The following is a 20,017-nucleotide window of genomic DNA, read 5'->3' on the forward strand; positions in this document are numbered from 1 at the left end:
CCTTCTAGAGATAAAGCCTCCCAATCAGCATGCACTCATAGCCAAGCCTTGCTACTGTGAAAGCTTCTAAGGAAAAAGAAACTCCATCAGTCTTTTTTCATCTCTTTCCCCTAAAGCCTTGACCCATAAAAGTGATTCTCCCCTAGGAGAACTAGAATCCTTTGCATGTAAATGTGATAACAGCATGCAGATGACAGTATATGTACCTTGTGGCATGACCCCAGAGCCCTTGTGCACTTATGATGGAAACAGCCTGAAGAGTAGCTGCTTAGATTTACAAATAAGAAATGCCCATTAGTACATGCAGGCTGTCTTTATTTCTGATTAAAACTAATGTATAAGGATTATGTGTTTGTTTATTATATTAACTTGAATGCTGGACTCCTGATGGCATTTGTGATTTATAAGTGACTTTTCACTTGTCCTGAGAAGTCTAGAACACCTTTCTCTGGGAGATAGCAAATGAAAGTCTAATAAAGATCTAATAATACATTTCCTAATAAAGTGGCATATTTAGTTAGAAAGTTTCTGTGAAGAACTTTGATTTTCTCACCTGTAAAATGGAAATAATAATTATACTACACAGGATTATTAAAGGATTAAAATGAAGTGTCCATCAACAGATGAATAGATACAGAAAATGTGGTATATATATATATGTACACAATGGAATATTGTTCAGCCATTAAAAGAAATGAAATCTTGTCATTTGCAGCATTATGGATGGACCTTGAAAGCATTATGCTAAGTGAAATAAGTCAGACAGAGACAGACAAATACCATAGGGTCCCAATTATATGGAATCTAGAATTAAACAAAAACAAACAAGTTCATAGATGCAGAGGACAGATTGGTGACTGCCAAAGGCGAGGGTGAGAAGGGGCAAAATGGGTGAAGGGATTCAAAAAGAATAAACTTCCTGTTTATATAAAAAATAGATAAGTCCTGGGGATGCAGTGTACAGCATGACTGCTATAGCTAATAATACTGTATTGCATATTTGAAATTTGGTAAGTACATCTTAAAAGTTCTCATCACAAGAAAAAAATTCTGTAACTATGTATGGTGATGCATGTTAACTAGACTTACTGTGGTGATCATTTTGCAATATCAAATCTTTATGTTGTACATCTGAAACTAATTTAATGTATGTTAATTAAATTACGTACCTCAATTTAAAAAAAAAGGATTAAATGAAATATGGACCAAGCAGTTCTGTGACTGAGAGCTGTCACTTGGTTGTGACTGATGATCGTTATGTCTTTGGTGATTACAGTCTTATGTCTAATTTGGTTTTCAAGGCCTTCTTATTTATAGAACCAAAGGCTGAAATTTTTCAGCCTATAGAAATGGAAGCACATGAGTGTGATAGATTTCCTTAACAGTTCAGGAGCTATAAAGGGAGAGTCCTCTGAGCTCAGGGCTGTGAAAAAAGTGAACTTCAACAAAAACGGTTGGCCTCTTTGTGATGCCACAGAGCATAAAGTGGGAAGGAACTTTAAAGAGCCTCTTCTTCAATTCTCGTGCTTTACAACTGCAGCCCAATGAAATTAAGCAATTTGCCCAAAGCCGTGCAGCCAGTCAGTGGACAGCAGAGCACCAGAGCATGATCATGGTCTCCTCAGGCCACCGCTGACCTTCCTAAGGAGCCAGGAGCTATGTTAGGAGACAAGATCATCACATGGAACAACCAGACCAATATAAGATCATATATACAAAACTGATGATGAATTTATTTTTATCAGTTGCCCAAAATACAATAGGAAGAATGATAAAATCACACGGTTGCTTTATATAAAGTGGGTTAATGAGCTATTCCTCAGGGGGGGTTATTAAACAAATTATGTATGAATTAATATCACCTCGTATATCCTCATTACAAACATTTAAAGAACACAAGAGCAACATTTAAAAAGGTGACATTGGCAAAAATAGTTCCTTGAGATCCCTAAATCTGCCTCTTTTCGAGCCAAGCCAGAGGTTGTGGATATCCTCTTTTCTCAGCTCAGAATAAAAATTATTTCAGATGTGGGTAAACACCAAGAGTTTTCCGATAGCTTCCTGTCTGCCTCACTTCCCCCGACTCCAGCAGTTCTCACAGTTAGTTAATACTTCCAAGGAGAAGGAGCTCTTTTTCAGCCTCAGTTATCACCCTTCCCCCTCCCAGTAGCAAAGACATTCCCATAACGGAAATATTCCTTCTTCAACTTCTACTGATCTATTTGGTGGTTAGAATATCTACTAAGAATGGCATAAGATACTTTTTATTACCTCTTTTCTAAAGATAGTGGTAGCAGATTCTTGTCTATCCCCATCAGGATTCTGATATTTTACACACACTTTGTTAAAACAGATAAAAATGTTTTTCTACCAACCTAGGTAATTATCAGGATGACTGTCTCCTACCTCAGCCTAGAAACTATCTATCTGTAACGTCATAATTAGATCACAGACATAAGGCACACACTTGGATGTTCCTCTTAAAAGAAACAGCCCTCTATTTCCCTCCTGTCTGGTCTCAGGCTGGACCTCCTGCTGCCGGCCGCACATGCTCCAGTTCATGGACCCTGTTCCTTTGGGCTCTTTTCTCCTGCCATCTTCCTTCAGACTGTTCCCATGGGCACTGTTGCCATACCACACGTATCCCACATTTCCTGGGTGTGGATGTCATTTGGACCACTACAAAGCATGCAGACAAGTACAATAAAATCAGCTCTTGTTTACTGCAGCATTCATTCTGCTAGCATACATTTCTCATCTGTCTCATTATGTTTCCTCCCAAGTTTAGAAATTCCTAATTGCTTGATAATATGTAGCAGAAGCAAGACTGAAAGCCAGATCTGATTTTTTGCTTGTACCATTGTTTTCCCTGTAACAGAGCTCAAGCCCTTGGGGGTATTTTTTGTTTAGTTTTGTTTCAGATATTTCTGGATTTTGAAAAATGTCGTAGCCAGGATGTCTATGAATATTTACATTATAAATGTAGATAGGTAGGTAGATAGGTTGAAGGATGGATAAAATATGTGTCTTTTCTCCCACCAGCAAATCTATGTGTGGCATTTTCATAAAATGTTGGTGCAGGTTAGGTATAGATTTAGTGTTTGCTTTTGTTAAATCAGCATTAGAACGAGTGATACATGGTGGGCTGGAGAACAAGCACAAGGGAAGGGAATGGAAGAGGAACCTTCCAGATAAGTGAATGAAAGATTTATGTAGTTGTTTTGACAGAACTTGGTAAGGAACCCGGGAATGGAAAGCTGAGACCATCTTAAGCTTGAGAGTATAATAAAATAGCAGATATTTGAAGCGGGACAAAATACTCAAAAACAGCAGGTGTACATAATTTTTATTTTGCATCTTTGTTATCTTTCTGAATATCAAATTTCAAATATCTGGCTATAGATCAAATAAATGTCTTTCTCTCTCTCTCTCTCTCTCTCTCTCTCTCTCTATATATATATATACACACAGACACACACACATGTATAGTTTTTATTAATATGCAGTGAATACTTATTAGGTACATATAATGCCACTGACCCAGAAAAAAGGCACTATGTGTGGCTTGAGGGAAATGGAATTACGTATGTTGAGCATTATTTGCCAGGTGCCATACTAGCTGCTACACACACATTATCTATTCAAATTCCGACAACAGCTCTGTAAGATAGGTGGTGGTATTATCCCCATTTTACAATAACAAATTTAAGTTTTGGAGAAGTACCACTAAATCTACTCAAGTAGAGATGGAAGTGATTACCTGGACTAATCAGTTTCTCCTTCAAGAACTTGAACAGAGAGATATGGGAAGAGGATAAGATGACAGGAAAAGCAAAAACTGAGATTACATAGAAAAATGGGGACACAGAGGTCTCAAGGAACTGTGAGTAAGCAGAACCAAGCCAAACTCAGAACAGGGCGTATAGAGATTTAAATGATTGGTCAGTTGGAAACTTCAGGCTTGGTAATTCCAGAGAAGAGCTGAGTCACTGTCATGTCTGGGGATCAGACGGCCGCCTCTGAGGACCATGGAGGTCGTGAGCCCCTGAAGCTGCTTTGGAGACTCAGACCAGTTCTTGAATCGCATCCTTTCTGTGAGGCCAGTTCTGAATCTCTGTGAGATGCTGAAAGCTGCTGGCCAAACCTCGTCTTAGCAGTCTGCTGATGTCCACCCACTCACCCGCAACTGCCTAAGCAATAATTTCTTCTCTTTGTCTTTCACTTTCCAGCTATTGGGCAAGTGCCCAGGCTACACTAGAAGCTTACTGGAAGGCAGTGTGAGAAATGTAGCTTCCAGGCTGCTAACCCCTGAAAATCAAAAAATAGCATAGAAGGGAGCATGGGTTGAGATGTCAAGAGACCATCCAGTGCACTCTCCTAAAAGCAGTGCAAAGCTATCTCTGCATCTTAAGGACAGAGTGAAATAATCTGGTTTGTACTTTTAAAAGAGAACTGATTAAAATCCAGAGAATGAATTGTAGGGGACAAGAACAGCAGGGGCAGTCTATTAAAAGGCTCTTTCACTGGTCTGTTTGGACCATGATGGTGATGGTAAAGATGAAGAGAGTAGACAAATTATGGGGGATAAAAGGTTTAGGACTTCTTAATGGATTGGATGTATATGAGAAGGAGTATCAGGGATGACCCTAGGTTTCTGACTTATGCAACTGGATTGATGGTGCTACCATTCACTTGACATCGGGAATACTGAAAGAGGACTCACCAGAAGAATTTATAGCTTCATTCAGTATTCTCTCTTCTACTGCAGGCCTTACCTCCCTAGAAGGTAACACCTTCATTATATCTCTCACAGTACTCAGCACCAGTCCTTGCACATCATAGGTTTTCAGTAAGTAATTGCTAACTTAGGGAGTCTTTACAGCATACCCAATGAGCAACCAGTGATGGTGAATTAATCCTTTACAAAAGGAGAAACAGCACCAAACTCCTGTCCCAGCCAGGCTGTGGAGAACACACAAGCACAGCCAAAAAAGTAGGAAAAAAAAAGGGAACAAATCTCTGTAAGCAGATATATGTGGGCAAAGATTATTCATCTGGACACTAATTCTGCCAGAGGGGTGGGGTAGATCCCAAGTAAATGTATATGCAACGAGGAACTAAACAAAAGAAAAATGGTTTAGTCACTAAAGAAGAAGATCAGACGCATTATTGTGTGACAGAAGTTATAACAATCAAAATTATGAAAGACTTTTGTTTTATGTTGTGTCTAAGAAAGCACAGTCAGAGTAAATGAAAAAAAAAGAAAATGGAGAAAAAGAGAAGACACTAATATGGATATCATTATGTAGGGTATAAATTTTAAAAGAACAGCTCTAAATTATTTGAAGTGAAAGGAAAACTCTGAGGAGAGAGGTTGAAAATGTGAAGAGAATAAGCCCCATAAGTGAGCAGAATCAAAGACAGGCTGAATTAATGTAAAGTGTAAATTCAATGGAGGAGAAGTCAAGGCCAAGATGAATTATAGGAGGTGAAAGGAGCAGTGGGAGCAGAGGGAGGAAAGACTACAAACAAACAAACTCAAATCAGATGAAAAAGCGAAGGAGAACAATAGGACCAGTTGAAAAACATTAAAATTTTTTAATCCTTTTTTTAAAAAGCAAAACCTCACAGAATTGTAAGAAAAGAGGCAAGGATCCGACATAGGCAAAGACACATGCAGAGTCATTGTGAAAACTAAATGTGTTTTCTGTTTAGTTTGGTTGCTTGGTGAATCTGGAACCATTTTGACATGTGGAAATATTCATTTTGATGTGCTTAAAGTGTATTGATTATGGTAATTGTTTTTTCTGTGTTAGTTGCAGTCCATTGTGATTTCCTATGGGCTACTGTAATTGCTTTTTAACCCACCCTGTTGGCTAATTTGGTTTGGGAGAGTCAAGGTGACCTCGGCATGTCAGCCTCACTGTAGGTAATTACAAGACAGGAGTAGCAAAGTCGCCAAAGAAGAGAAATTTGCAAAGGTAAGGCGTGTGCTTGTGCTCCGCGTGGAAGAGCGCATGCGGGCTTACGGGCACCGAGGGAAAATAAGAAGGAACATTTTTATTTTTACCACTCATTGAGCCAGTGACTTCCCACTCCACGCTGCGTGGACATATCCCTAACAGTCATTTTGTAGACTTACCTAAATTCATTTGCTGACCTTAGAAGAAGAGAAACCACTTCCTAATCCAATGTCATGGTCCCTGCATTTTGCCTTTCTATTCATTGTCCTGTCCTTGTTTTCCTTAAATTAAAAGAGTTCTCAGAATTCCTATAACATACTATTTATATTTTGAGATTACCTACTCAGAATGTGAACGGTCAGTTTCAAATATGTTTTCTCCCCATATCAAATCTGCTGCCTTAATCTGTGACTGTCTCTGGGATTATATGTTGCTATTTTATGGTTGTGGTGTGAGTCAGCTGTCAAAACAGAAAATGATCCTGGTTTGAAAAAAGTCACAATGCACCTCACCGCAAGATCCCTAATAGTATCTTTCTTGTACCATTTTGTCCTTTATCATGTCAGATATTAATGAATATATGTGATATCAATAGCTAGTGTTTACTGAGCTCTTACCATCAAGGACTATGCTTGGTTATCTCATTTAATCCGTGAAATAACTGTGTGAGGGGGGCCCCACCAGGATCCCCATTTTGCAGAGGAAACAGAGGCTTAGAGAAGGGCAGACACCTGGCTCTGGTAACTCACCTAGAAGCTGGTGGATTGTGATTTAAACTCAGATAGAATGACTGCTGAGTCCATGCTCTTATCCTCTATGCTGATCACAAACTGATTGTTTTATAATTTTTCTCTTGGTATAAAACTATATAGATTATAGTGATTTCCTCTTAAAGATCATTCATTTATTGAATAAATGTTTATTGAGATCCTCATACATACCAGGCAACTCTACTAGGTGTTGCAAATTTATTGAAAAGCAAGGCAGCCAAGCTCTCAAAAAGCTTACTTTTGAGCAAGAGAGAAAATAATATGCAATTAAATAAACAAGTGAAATAAAATGATTAGATTGGGATTAATACTATAAAGAAAATAGGGGCCACCCCATGGCCGAGTGGTTAAGTTCGCCCTCTCTACTTCGGTGGCCCAGGGTTTCTCTGGTTCAGATCCTGGATGCAGACATGGCACCGCTTGTCAGCCCCTGCTGAGGCAGCAACCCACATAGCGCAACTCGAGGCACTCACAATTAGAATATACAACTATGTACTGGGGGCTTTGGGGAGAAGAAGAAGAAAAAAAAAAGATTGGCAACAGATGTTAGCGCAGGTGCTAATAAAAAAAAGAAAGAAAATAAACAGGATACTGTGAAAAAGAATAGAAGTTAGAAACCAACTTTGTAGAGTGTGATTAGAGAAGGCTTCTCTGAGGAGGTGATATTTAAATTTAGACCTGAAATAAAGGAGCCAACATGCAGGAATTAAGGGAGGAACATTCTAGTAGGATAGAAGAGCAGTCTGTTCAACAGATCCAGCTCCCGCCTTAGACATGTGAATTGTAAACTATCCAGTCTACATGATTTCGTTTTCCGTCTTTATAGGGTCTGGTAGTGGAAGAGTCAACAGTTTCTCACAGGTTTATTTCAATGTTCTAATATAGTTTAAACATTCTTTCTATATTCAACATGAAAGAAATTAAAAATCACTGCTACTATTTCTATTCTTGCTAACATATTGGTGCATTTCCTTCAAACCGGTTTTTTAGGCTAACATTTCTTGTTTGCATTCTGTGTACCAGGCACTAAACTATCAGCTTTGCATGCACTATTTTACTCACTCCTCAAACTACCCCATGAGTAGGAACTGTTACTAGTCAGTTTTAAAAATGAAAAAACAGACTTAAGGAGGTTGAATATCTTGCCCAGGAACACCCAACTGGTAAGTGGCAGAGCAGGAATATGACCCCAGCACTGCCTGATGCCAGAGTCCCCAGTCCAACCACTGTGGCCTCTCCGTTACGTAAATACATATTGTATGTATTTTCCAAAAAATTTGCATTCTGGTTTTTTCATCTTATATTTTTCCACATCATTGAGTGTTTTCTGTTTTTTCTGTTTCTTTGTTTTCTGTCTTTTGCTATATAGATTCTGCTTTCTTTGCTTTTATCTATTCCAACGATTCAGAAGGTGTGCTTTCTGTTTTTAATTCCAGTAGTAATCATCTTTCAATTAAACAAAGACCACCCAAATGAGAACAGACAGAGGCTATTTATTCAGAGCTTGCCACAGCAAGGGAGTCAGCCACCGTCAGCTGTGTTTCACAGACTCGAAGGCGGGCAGTGGAGTGGAGAAGCTTTACCGGAAAGGAAGGTTTCGGGTGTGCCCCGTTTAGAGGTCACTGCCATGGGGAAGCTAGAGGGTAACCAACTAGAAGTGGGGCATCTTATATGATTGGTTTGGGAAGCATGTTTGGCTTTCTCTGGTTGGTCCTGAGTTGCAAAAAGTGAGGACAAAGAATTGGGACATTGGCAGTCACTGACCAAGCCTTGACCCTTCTGCGGAGGGTGTGGTTTGGCTTCCTGGGCTGGTTGCTCCAGAGATTTGGGGTCAGAGTTTCTTGTCATATATTGTTTGGCCATTGTCCATTTGTGTATCAGTTTCTCACTTTTCAAAAATATTTTTTGAATCTTTTGTTAATCATTCCAAATGAAAAATGATATCCTGTGGTAGGATGGGCTATCAGTCACACTTTTAGATCCTCAGTCTATACTCACACTTTCATTTGATTTTGTAAACTAACCTGGGATTTTCAACAAAGATTGTTGTTATGAATGGATTGATTTTATTTTACATTATTTTCTATTTCACATTGTAACCAAAATTTATACTTGATGTTTTTAGTGTTTTCAGTCGGTCTTTATACTTCGGCATCTCTGTTTCTGAGTTCTTAAGTCCTTAGGTTTGACTGAAAATTTTTCCCAGTCCTTACATGCTTGAGAATTTCTTTCTATTCAGTTTGCCTCATCTGTAAAATGGAAGCTAAGAACAATGACAAGACATTAAAAGTGTTTAGCAAAGCGTACAGCATATAGGAAGTGTTCAATAGCTATTGGCTGCTTTATTATGATCAGCATAATTATTATTATAGTTCACACATAAAGACAGCAGGCCTAGGTTTTTAATATCTTTTTCTTTCAACCCTATAAACATTGTTCCCTTGTTGTGTTATCAACCTGATTTTTCTTATTTTTGTTTTTGTTTTCTGACTGTGGCAGATAGGACTTTTACTTTAACTTTGTAATTCAGAGATTTTTCTGGGTTGTTTCAGTGTGAGTTTCTAGTGTTTTTTCTTGAAACTTGCTGCACCCCTTCAGTTCGCACACTCAGTTTTGTCTGCTTACTTGTTTGTGTTTAATGCAGTAGTCTCCTTCAGCTGTCGGTTACTGCTAATTCAGAAGGTCCTGATGTCTTCATGAGGAGGGCCGTGATCTTAGATCAGAGGACAGTCCTCCAACCTGTCACTTGCTTGTCACATCTCTCTCTTCTTCCTCTTGCTCTGAGTTCTTGAAGAGCTCCAAGTTCTCATCCAGGTCACGGCTACGACCCGTCCTCAGGATTCTGCTCCTTGCTGCTCCTGATTCTTCTGCTATGTGTTTGGTTTTCTTTACGTCATCATTTCACTTTCTCTTCATTTTCTGTCACCACCTATGTTTTTCTCCTTTTGTGGTTTCTTGCTCTTGTCTTACAACAGCCATGTCATTTTGAATCCTACTGAGGTTACCAACCAGTTTTCTTTAAAAAACAAAACAAAACTCTTTCTTGTAAAAGTTCGTTTTCAAATGTCTGATCTTCCTCAGGGTGTCAAGGGTGAAGTCCCCTTTCCCTTGTTCCACAACATTTTTCATAGGCCCCATATTGGGGTCTTTTCCTTTTTTGTTTGCTTGATTGATTTTTATGTGTTGAGCTTTTTAAATCCATATTGGAACAAGAAAACTATATTCAAATAGTGTCTTCCAATAGACAAAATGTATGATTTTCTGTCCACCTTCTGTCTACTTGGATGCTAGCGCAATTCCCCGCTCAGAATTCAACAGGAGGGCAGAACAGTGTGCTTCGCTCCTAGTCCAATTGCTCGACTAGATTAGTACTGCTGGCCTGAGACAGATTTTTCTCCTACTGCCTGCCTGGCTCTTTCACTCTCTGGACAGAAGTATTACATGAAATAAAACAGTCACCAGGTCTCATCCTGCTTCAGTCTCTCACCTTTAGGACTTGACTTTTTACTTCATTCTTTCAACATATGTTCCTTTAGTGCTGCCCATCCCTAGGAAGAAAATGTTCTGTGTCCTGGGGCACAGTTGTGGGCAAGACAAACAAGTCCCTGCTCTCATGGAGCTTACATTCTCATTCTTGGGAGGATGCAAAGCCTCATGACCAGTTCCTGCTGCCTCCGCTGCTTGTACAGTTATTTTCGGAGAGTTGATGTCATGAATGAATATAGAAAGAATCAGGCTGATGAGGAGAAAAGGGTCAGTATCTCTCTAGCTGCGGTAGAGGGCTGTCTGCCCTCATCTCAATTAGGATAGGTTTCTGGGGGCATTTGTTCTGACTATGTACCACAAGAAGCTCAACCAGTTGCTCTTTTCAGTTCAGTTCTGTTGGTCTTCACAGCTAATGAAAAGTCTTCTTGAAGTCTGTCTGTAGTTCTCACTCTTGATGCTAGTTTTCAGTTATTTACATTTCCTCTGTCTTCACGGGTGTTTTAGTAAGAAATTGAGAGAGGACTACAATGCTGACGTCATTTCAAACCTGGAACGTTGATTTTTGAGCGTTGAGTTGGGAGTAAGTGTAGGGTATTTAATGCCAATATCTAGCAGGAAGGCAGAGGTACAATCCTAACCCCTCAGAGAGATGGCAGAGCTAGAGACAGCCCTAGTAATCATCGGAAGAGAAGGGATACATGGATCCCCATGTAAAAGTTGATAAGCTCTCCAATGATGGGAGAGGACTAGAGAGCAAAGACTGTTTTTAGAAACGTCAACATTTAGGAGACAAAAGGGAAAAAAGCCAACACATTGCTCTCTGTTGGTTCTATTTTCTTTTTACTCCTGTGTGAAGATTTATTTGTAAATAAATAAATATTCATCAGGTCTTGATTATCCACTTTGCTAAATATGTGTGATGACCCTGGGCTTGTTTTCCCTCACAAACTGTCCCTGTTTCTGGCCAAGCTAGAGGGAAGTTGGAATCACAGTCAGGTCACGAGTGCACCTCTAGTTGTTTAGGGAGTGTGTCTTGAGCAGCATTGTGAATACAATAGACCATTCTAGAATTCGATTCCCTACATAGCTAGTATTATTTGAAGGCTTACCTAATTTCAGGCACTTGCTCAGCACTTTACATGCATTGCCTCTTTCATCTCCACAACAATAGTATGGAGTAAATATTATTACTCCTATTTTACAGTAAGAAAGTTGCCTATGATAGAAATTCTGTGATTTACCCAAAGTCACACAAAATGAGACTGGTAGTCAGGATTTAAAGCTGGCCTAACCCTAAAGCCTGTGCTCTTAAGTGAGTGCTATACTGCATTTTACACACACACACACAGCAGCGACTGCATGAGTATTTGAACAGCTGTATGAAAACACAACTAATATTCAGGGAATTTTCAATAAATAAAATGTATTACTTCTATCCAAAAGACATGTCAAAGAATTGCTTTGAAACCTATTGCTTGTCTAATATTCAAAACACCTATCAGTGTTTCTTTTGGAAATATATTCAGAATTATTTTATGATACAAATATTAGTTTCATTAACTGACAATCATACTTTGTTTTTGACCAAAAAGTATTGAACATTCATTCACCAGATTTGTCTCCACAGGACTTTTGGGTTATTGTAAAAGATAAGCTTTTTCACTCGAATCAAAATTTCCCCCTATGTGAATATTCAAAAGAATCTGCCACAAAATAGTATAAGTTCCTTATGGTTCTGTAACAATAGTACAGGAACACTCATGCATCTATTAAAATTCTATTAAGGAAGACTACATAGAAACATGGGAAATGTCTATTACGTTAACATAAAAGATGATATGCATATTATAACTGCAGTTATGTAAAAATATGCATCCATATAAACAGGAACAAAGAATAGAAAGTAATTTGCAAAAATAAAAATGATTGCAAAATTATGAGAAATTTTTCCAAATTTTCTCAAGTATTTTACTGTATTAATGTGGCTCGTCTTTAAGCTGGTCAAAACTATGTTCACTTCCTCTTGCTTTACACAGTTATGGTAAATGGACCAGTAGCCTGTAGCCAGTAATTCACAAGGAAAATAATAAGATCACTGCAAGTTTTTCAAAAACCACTAATTAACCACAGGGCTAGGAAGTCCTCTCTATAACAAAGTAGTGTCATTTTCTAGCAGTTTCCTTTTCTGTGGCTGTTTTGAAAAGCTGTTATTTTTCCACTTAAAATGTACAATTTTCATTTAAATATTCAAGCTCACTTTAAGGCTATCGCTTTCCCAGGGAGAATATGTTAAACTTCCTTGATTATTAACATTAAACTTCCTACAGCACTTTAGAGGCCAACCCCATGGCCTAATGGTTAAGTTCGGTGCACTCTGCTTCCGTGGCCTGGGTTCAGTTCCCTGGGTGCAGACCTATACCACTCATTGACAGGCATGCTGTGGCAGCAACCCACATAGAAAATGGAGGAAGATTGGCATGGATATTGGTTCAGGGAAAATCTTCCTCAAGCAAAAAAGAAACAAAAAAAAAAACTACAGCACTTCATTAACTGTATTATCAAGTGTAAACCCCCAGCTAAACATTAAAGACTTGGAATCACCTGTCTCCTTCCCCTGTAATACTTCAGTGTAAAGTTTTCCCCATCAACCAGTCTCTCTAATGGTTAATTCCTCCCTTGTTTGACATGCCTCATCCTGAATCAATGCTGCAAACTTGAAATATGGGATTAAAATAATTATAAAGTCCCTATATTACGATAATTTTTGTTTCACATTTTCATTTTTTAATAAAATAAAATATTAAAGATAAAATTCGGGTCTCCTTTGTTCCTTTCCCCAGGCCCATTCCCTTACCTCCTTCTCTGGAGGCAGCCACAGTCATAGATTTGTAGAGGAGCTTCCAGTAAGTTTTTATACTTGTGCATCTGTAAACAATATATACATTATTTTCATATGTACTTTAAGATTTACACAAATGCCAGTCTACTGTACGTGTCTTCTGCAACTTGCTTTTTTCATTCAACATTGTTTTTGAGATCCATCTACACTGTACTAATAGAGTTTTTCATTTATTTTAAGTTCCCTGCAGCATATTAATTGTCCTGTGATTGCAATTTACTTGAAAACAAAGGAGCATATTCCAAAAAGATCTTGAGTTACTCCCTGCATGACGGGGGGGAGAACTCTTGCCTGAAGAGCCTTCTGCCATCTTTGATTTGAAGAGTGGGGTGGAGTGTCTTTCAAGTGTGAGCACAGCTCTGAAGTAAAAAGCATCTGGTCAGGGCTAGGATAATATGTGCTGACTGGGTGAGGGGCCGAGGAGTGCTTTTAGAATACAATTATGCTTGGAGCATACACTATGTAAGATACCATTCCTCCCTCCCAGCAAGAGCCTGTCACGCTGGTGTTGATCGCTGTGTTCTTCTGCTATGGAAGAAACAGAACTAGAGTAGACAAACGTCTCTTTCACATTTGTCTGAGACACAGATAAAGACTGGGGTCTCAACATTCCCTCTGTAGTCGGTGAAAATTTGTTGAACACCAACAGTGAAAAAGGCACAGGAAATGCAGCTGCTTGCAATACCATTTCGGGGTAAGCAGGAGCCTTGCTGAGTCTTCTGTCTTTTATTAAAGGTCCACACACGTTCCTGTCGGAGAGGATCAAGTCCAGCACATGGAGCTGGTTCAGGATCTAGCACAAGGGTTTAACAAGAAGTATGGGGCATTCTTCCCGGTGCCCAAGTCCATTCTAAGTAAGTAACATACGTGATTGTTAGCTCAGGGTGTTCTGAAGAGAGGATTGGATAATGGACGGAGCCTTGGAACTTTCTTGGGACCAAATTTGGCTTTCTTGTAGACAGGCTTCAGGATTTATAGCTGGAATCCCCATCTTTTTCTGTAATGTAGGACTAGTAGACCTCGTTGGATTATTGAATAGCAAATAACCAATAAAAAGTTTGAATAAAAAGTTTGAAAAGTATGGGAGAGACTAGAAACTAAAGATAATAATTTTCTTTTATAAAGTATTTGCCATTTGGTAGAACAGGTATCTTTCCCCATTTTGTGGACGAGGAAATTCAGGCTTGCCAAGGCTCACTTTGTGTCCAAATCATGTATCTAGTTAGTGACAAAGCTGGGCCCTACCTTGAGCTCCTCTGATTCCAGAGCCAGTTAAGCTTGTCTTCCCTATTCACGAGAAACAAAAGTCCTAAGAGTGAGAACTGCTGAATCATAATCCAAATAAAACAAGAGGGAATTGCTCATTCTCACACTCTGCCTTCTTAAATGCACAGTGGAGATGGAACATACAGTTGACCTTCTGAACCTAAAACCCCAAGTACAGCTGGCAGGGCTGGGCTGGGCTGGAGTCTTCTTGAGGAAAGAAGCTGTAAATCTCTATCAGCATTTTGGTCACAATGTAAACTTGAGGCAGAGGCAGAAATCACTGAACCTGAGCTTTTCCATCTTTATTAAGCCGACAGCATTTTAAAGGAGTATAACATGTGCCTAGTATCAATTTAGAAGCATAAGGCGGGTGTAAATTTCTAACTTATTCCAACTGTTCACAGAAATAAATTTAAGGCACCCCATGCATCGAAATCAACCTTCTTTTAGCAATAAGTAATATTTGAATGTTTTGGCCTATTATTATCTTACCTATTTCAACTTTATGTGCTTTGGTAATAGCCATAAAATAGGCAATTATTGACAACACTGGTTTATGAAGCACGGCTTAACATCTTGATTCTATCAGAACAATAAACAAGTCACTTCTCCCATGTGTGTGTTGGTATATACTTATATAATCATGGGTAAAAAAATGGAAGGATTGCCACAGGTTGTTAAAATTGGTTTTAAGGCAGGAAAGGCAGTGGTTGTAGGCAGAGGGTGATTGGCTAACAGAGAAGAGCAGAGAGGAAAGAGAGGGAGAGGAAAGAAATAGACAATACGTTTTTGAAAGCTGTGCACAGCAAAAACAGTAGGATTGATACAGTTTAATTTGTGTAAGATTATACATTTTACATGTACATATGCATTAAAAGATGCATAAAAATATGATCCACAAAATGTTAGTATTATTAATATTTCAGATGATCTTTACTTTCATGCTTATATACATCGCTTGAATTTTTCACGAGTATTTGATATTTATATAATCGGATAAAAATAATAAAGTCACTTGGTATTCTGGTATTTTTTAAAGATCTAGACACCGACATTCCTGGTGGTGGTTTTTTATTTTGTTATTTTTGTTTGGTTTTGTTTTTGGTATGTGTATGTTGGTGTTTTTACTTAGCGTCGATGAAGAAAGTGAAATCGCTCCGGGATCCTTCTGCCAAAATGTCGAAATCAGACCCTGATAAACTGGCCACCGTCAGAATAACAGACAGCCCAGAGGAGATAGTGCAGAAATTCCGCAAGGCTGTGACAGATTTCACCTCGGAGGTGACCTACGACCCAGCCAGCCGAGGGGGTGTCTCCAACATGGTGGCCATTCATGCTGCAGTGACAGGACTCCCTGTGGAGGAAGTGGTCCGTCGCAGCACTGGCATGGACACCGCTCGCTACAAGCTGGTGGTGGCAGATGCTGTGATTGAGAAATTTGCTCCAATTAAGAGCGAAATTGAAAAACTGAAGATGGACAAAGACCACCTAGAGAAGGTTTTACATGTTGGGTCAGCAAAAGCCAAAGAATTAGCGTATCCTGTGTGCCAGGAGGTGAAGAAATTGGTGGGATTTCTATAGGAAAGTTTCAACTAATCACAAAAAGGCTTTTATATCTTGTGGTCTGTGTACTCCAATAAAGGCAGCTTTCCTCACATGCAAAAATTGATAGTTTGGGGACATTTACTTTGGTATACCTAATTATTGGCTTCATTTGATGACTAATGCTTTGTAGACTTCGAATAGAGCAATGTTCTAAATCTCATCAACAAAATGCTGTGGCCAAAGAGAAACAAAGAAGGTACAGCTATCTGTACCTATTTATTTGAGGCACACTCCTTGCCTTGAATTAATCCATGCAAATGTGATTGAGGTGGGCAGTAATTCGGCAAATGGGGGATCATTTGTGTCGCTCTCTGGAGTATGTATTTTCATAGGTGCTCACTTTATGTATCCCAACCCTTTTAAAAAGTAATATGTAGAGATCTTAAACTTAAAATCCTTGGGATGCAATTGGGACCAATTTGTATTCAGATCTCATAAAAATAAGTTGGTTATTTTAGTTCATTCATTGCTAAGATGGTGCCTGCCTTAATGTATTTAAGCTGCTTGTTTCCCAAGAGACCACATTGACTGTTCCAACAAGTTAATTCTTTTTAATTCAGCAATACATGATATAATCTTCTGAGAAGGTTGCATTATTTATTGTACAAAAGCCCAGGTCCGTGGATTATGTTCTTAATAAGTACTTCCTTGCATTCGTCTCTCAGTTTAATCTCACCAACCCCCTATGAAATACATAGGACAGGAAGTACCATTTTACACCTAAGGAAAGTGAGGCTCAGAGAGGACAATTAACTTGCACAATATCACTCAGTAAGTAAGAAGCAAAGCTAAGATTAAAATCTTTACTCCTAGAGGCCGGCCTGGTGGTGCAGCAGTTAAGTGCACACGTTCCACTTTGGCGGCTCAGGGTTCGCCGGTTTCGGTCCTGGGTGCAGACCTGGCACCACTTGGCAAGCCATGCTGTGGTAGGCGTCCATTAGCTCAGGGCCAGTCTTCCTCAGCAAAATGAGGAGGATTGGCAAAAGAAAAACTTTTACTCCTTATTCCTAAGAGAACTGCTTTTCCATTGGCACGAAACCCTGAGACGCAGCATATTTGAGACTCCAAACATTCTTATTTTGAAGGTGGGTCCTGGAAATATGAGACCTGAACTACTGATACTGTTTATATCAGCAACTCAACCAATAGCTGCCTGCTTTAAACCTGGATTCAGCCAACCTTGGTCACATTTGCTCCTCAGAATGCCCAAGGCAGGTCCCGAGTTTTGTCTCCTACACTGATTGCGCAGATACTTCAAAGCATATTCTGCCAGAAGACAATAGTAGGGAGGCCTGACAAACCCCAGTGAGTGGAAGATTCTCATCTCACCTCTACCTCCGTCTAAGTAATAGCAAGTTACTCTAAGGCCAAGCTTCTCTGCACTTCCATTTCCCACACCTGAAAATGGAATAGTAATCCTGACTCACCGCACCAGGGCCTGTTGGCAAGATTGATTTGATTCATTGCTTGTAAGTTTTTTTGCCAGTGAGTACCATCATCGCCATTTATACATAAGAGACTAGTATGTTGGGCAAAGAATTTTTACTCATGTTTCTTAAGAGAAGGAAGTAGAGTGGTCCTTGTATCAGAGCAAATATAAATCCACACAACAGTACATCCCAGATCCTAATTACAAGACCGTTTTTGGCTCTTTTCTTGGAATGGGGTGTCAGTAGTCCTAGAGCCTCTTTGGGCGTATTTCTTCCAAGCTCTTTTTTTTCCTTTCAAAGGAACCCTATTATGAAGTTGGGAAAATGACAAAATTAAAGATGGATCTATCGAATTAATTGTCTGTCTGTTTGTCTACCTGTGTGGTTTTTCCCATCTTGCAATACTTTATGTCCAAAGAACTAAAGGGACCATAGAAAGAATCTCTGAGAAAAACTAGATGACTTGTGCTGACTTCCAAGGAGCCAACCACCTGCGAGGGTGGGCTTGTGAGTGTCCTGCTGTTGTTATTCTCTGAAAGTGACCCGAGGGCCCATCAAGTCCAAAATTGGCCCACAGTGATTGAGAGATGTGCCCAGTCACCTCTGGAAGTTGATAAAGAGCCAAGCCTAGAACCTAGATCAATCTTCACATCCCTTCCACTTACCGTCTATAGGCCTCAGCACAATCTTTCTATCGAGATGGAAAATCAGAAAGAAATTTAACTTGTGGCTCACCTCAAAAGGTGATTTTGATTGTTATTTTCTGTATGTTTTGTGGAGAGTTGAAATGATGAAAAATATTTCAGATGGTGATAATAATGGTCAGGTAACTTGGCACTCTGAGCTTCACCACTGACAAACCCTACTTCAAACCCCCCATGACAGATTGTCCCTTGGAACACAGTGGGGGTTTCTTGCCCTTTGTAGGTGCCTCATAAATGCTTATCAAAATTATGTCAGAAAATGGACTACAGATTCCTAATGAAGTATAAGTTTTGTTTTTGTTTTCAGGAACTGTCCTAATGCACACCATAACGATGCTGAGCATAAAAAAGTAACTAACACTATTGAGTTCTCATGTGTGTCAGGCACCATAACTAAATGTCTTATAACCATGTTTTTCCAAGTGTGGGTCTCATGAGCATCACCTGGGAACCATTAGGAATGCAAATTTCTCTGGCTCTACCCTAGACCTATTGAAACAAAACTTTGGGGATGAACCCAGCAATCTGTGTTTTAACAGCCTTCCAGGAGATTCTGATGCATGCTAAACTTTGAGACCACTACTTTATATGTATTCTCTCGCTTAGTCCTCATAACACAATAAAGTGATATATTGTCAATCTCATATTAGTAAGGATGAAACAAAGCACAGGAGGTTGCTAATTTGTCTGATAGTTCACCTTCTAAGTCCCACTAGGCTCCAGCAGTTCCCACATAATGTCTACTGGTGTGTTTTGGGTAATGTGCTCCAAGGCTGCCCTATCCAATATGGCATGTGTCCATTTAAATTAATTAAAACTAAATAAATCAAAAGTTCACCTCCTCAGCAACACTTTCAAGTGCCCAATAGCGTCAGTGGCTAGTAGCTAGCATATTGGACAGTGCAGATAGGAAATATTTCCTTCGTCACAGAGATGTCTATTGGACACTGCTGTTTTAAGGTATTCAGCTTATTGATTTTGTTTGTAATAGCCCAAGCACATACAGGTAAAGACTCTCCCTGAAAAGATCTTCAACTAGAGAATTCATGAAGATAATAAAAGGATTAGTTGAGAGTGACAGACCATGTAGTTTCCCAAGCAAGACTGCAATAATAGGAACTAGCATGTTATGTACTTGCTATATGCTGGGCATTTTGTTGTTGTTTTTTTTAATATTGACCCTGAGCTAACATCTGTTGCCAATCTTCCTTCCCCTTCCCGCCCCCCCAAAGCCCCAGTACACATTTGTATATCCTAGTTGTAGGTTCTGTAGCAGTGTGTAGGTCTGCGCCCAGGATCCAAACCTGCGAACCCCGGGCTGCCGAAATAGAGCATGTGAACTTAACCACTTGGCCACGGGGCTGGTCCTGAGCACTTTGTTTATATGCAATATCTCATTTGATATTTATATCAGCCCTATATGATCGGAAGTATTAGTGTTACTTTTTCAAATAAGAAAACGAAGATTCAGCATCATTTTCAAGTGTTTCTGAAAAGCAGATGGTGTGACTTTATATGACTATTTAGAATAAACTGGTCTGATTTCACACAGTCATTGTCTTATTCATCATATCCACACTAATCCCTTTTTCAAATAAGATTTTAAAATAGAGACCCTTCCTGGAAGAAAGCCGTGTCCCATCTCCTATCTGTGAATGCAGGATGAAGTGCATGTGCCTGGCATTTACCACCAGATCTTCCCACACTAGCTTGTCCCACAGGGAAGCCCATGGAGGGCAATTGTCAGTTCAAATAAATAGGTTATCTAGAGAGTTCCCTGAGTTTGCAATAGTCTCCTCCCAGAAAGAGGAGCTTCCATGATAATTTAAAAAAACAAAACACGGTGCAGTTTGTCCATAAACGACCATGGGAACTAGACTAGGGGAGGGAAGTG

The 20,017-nt window shown here is 39.3% G+C and overlaps 1 protein-coding gene across 1 annotated transcript in view; it reads left to right on the forward strand.

Annotated features, from left to right (window-relative positions):
* WARS2 (tryptophanyl tRNA synthetase 2, mitochondrial) overlaps nt 1-19,670 on the forward strand; it is a 91,335-nt gene extending 71,665 nt beyond the window's left edge. The window contains exons 5-6 of the mRNA XM_008516136.2: nt 13,854-13,972; nt 15,517-19,670. Of these exons, the coding sequence (XP_008514358.2) occupies nt 13,854-13,972; nt 15,517-15,965 (568 nt within the window). The 3' untranslated portion in view covers nt 15,966-19,670. The remainder of the gene's footprint in view (nt 1-13,853; nt 13,973-15,516) is intronic.
* The last annotated feature ends 347 nt before the right edge of the window (nt 19,671-20,017 follow it).

This window comes from Equus przewalskii, unplaced genomic scaffold, assembly GCF_037783145.1.
Source record: "Equus przewalskii isolate Varuska unplaced genomic scaffold, EquPr2 ChrUn-13, whole genome shotgun sequence".
Classification (NCBI taxonomy): Eukaryota; Metazoa; Chordata; class Mammalia; order Perissodactyla; family Equidae; genus Equus; species Equus przewalskii.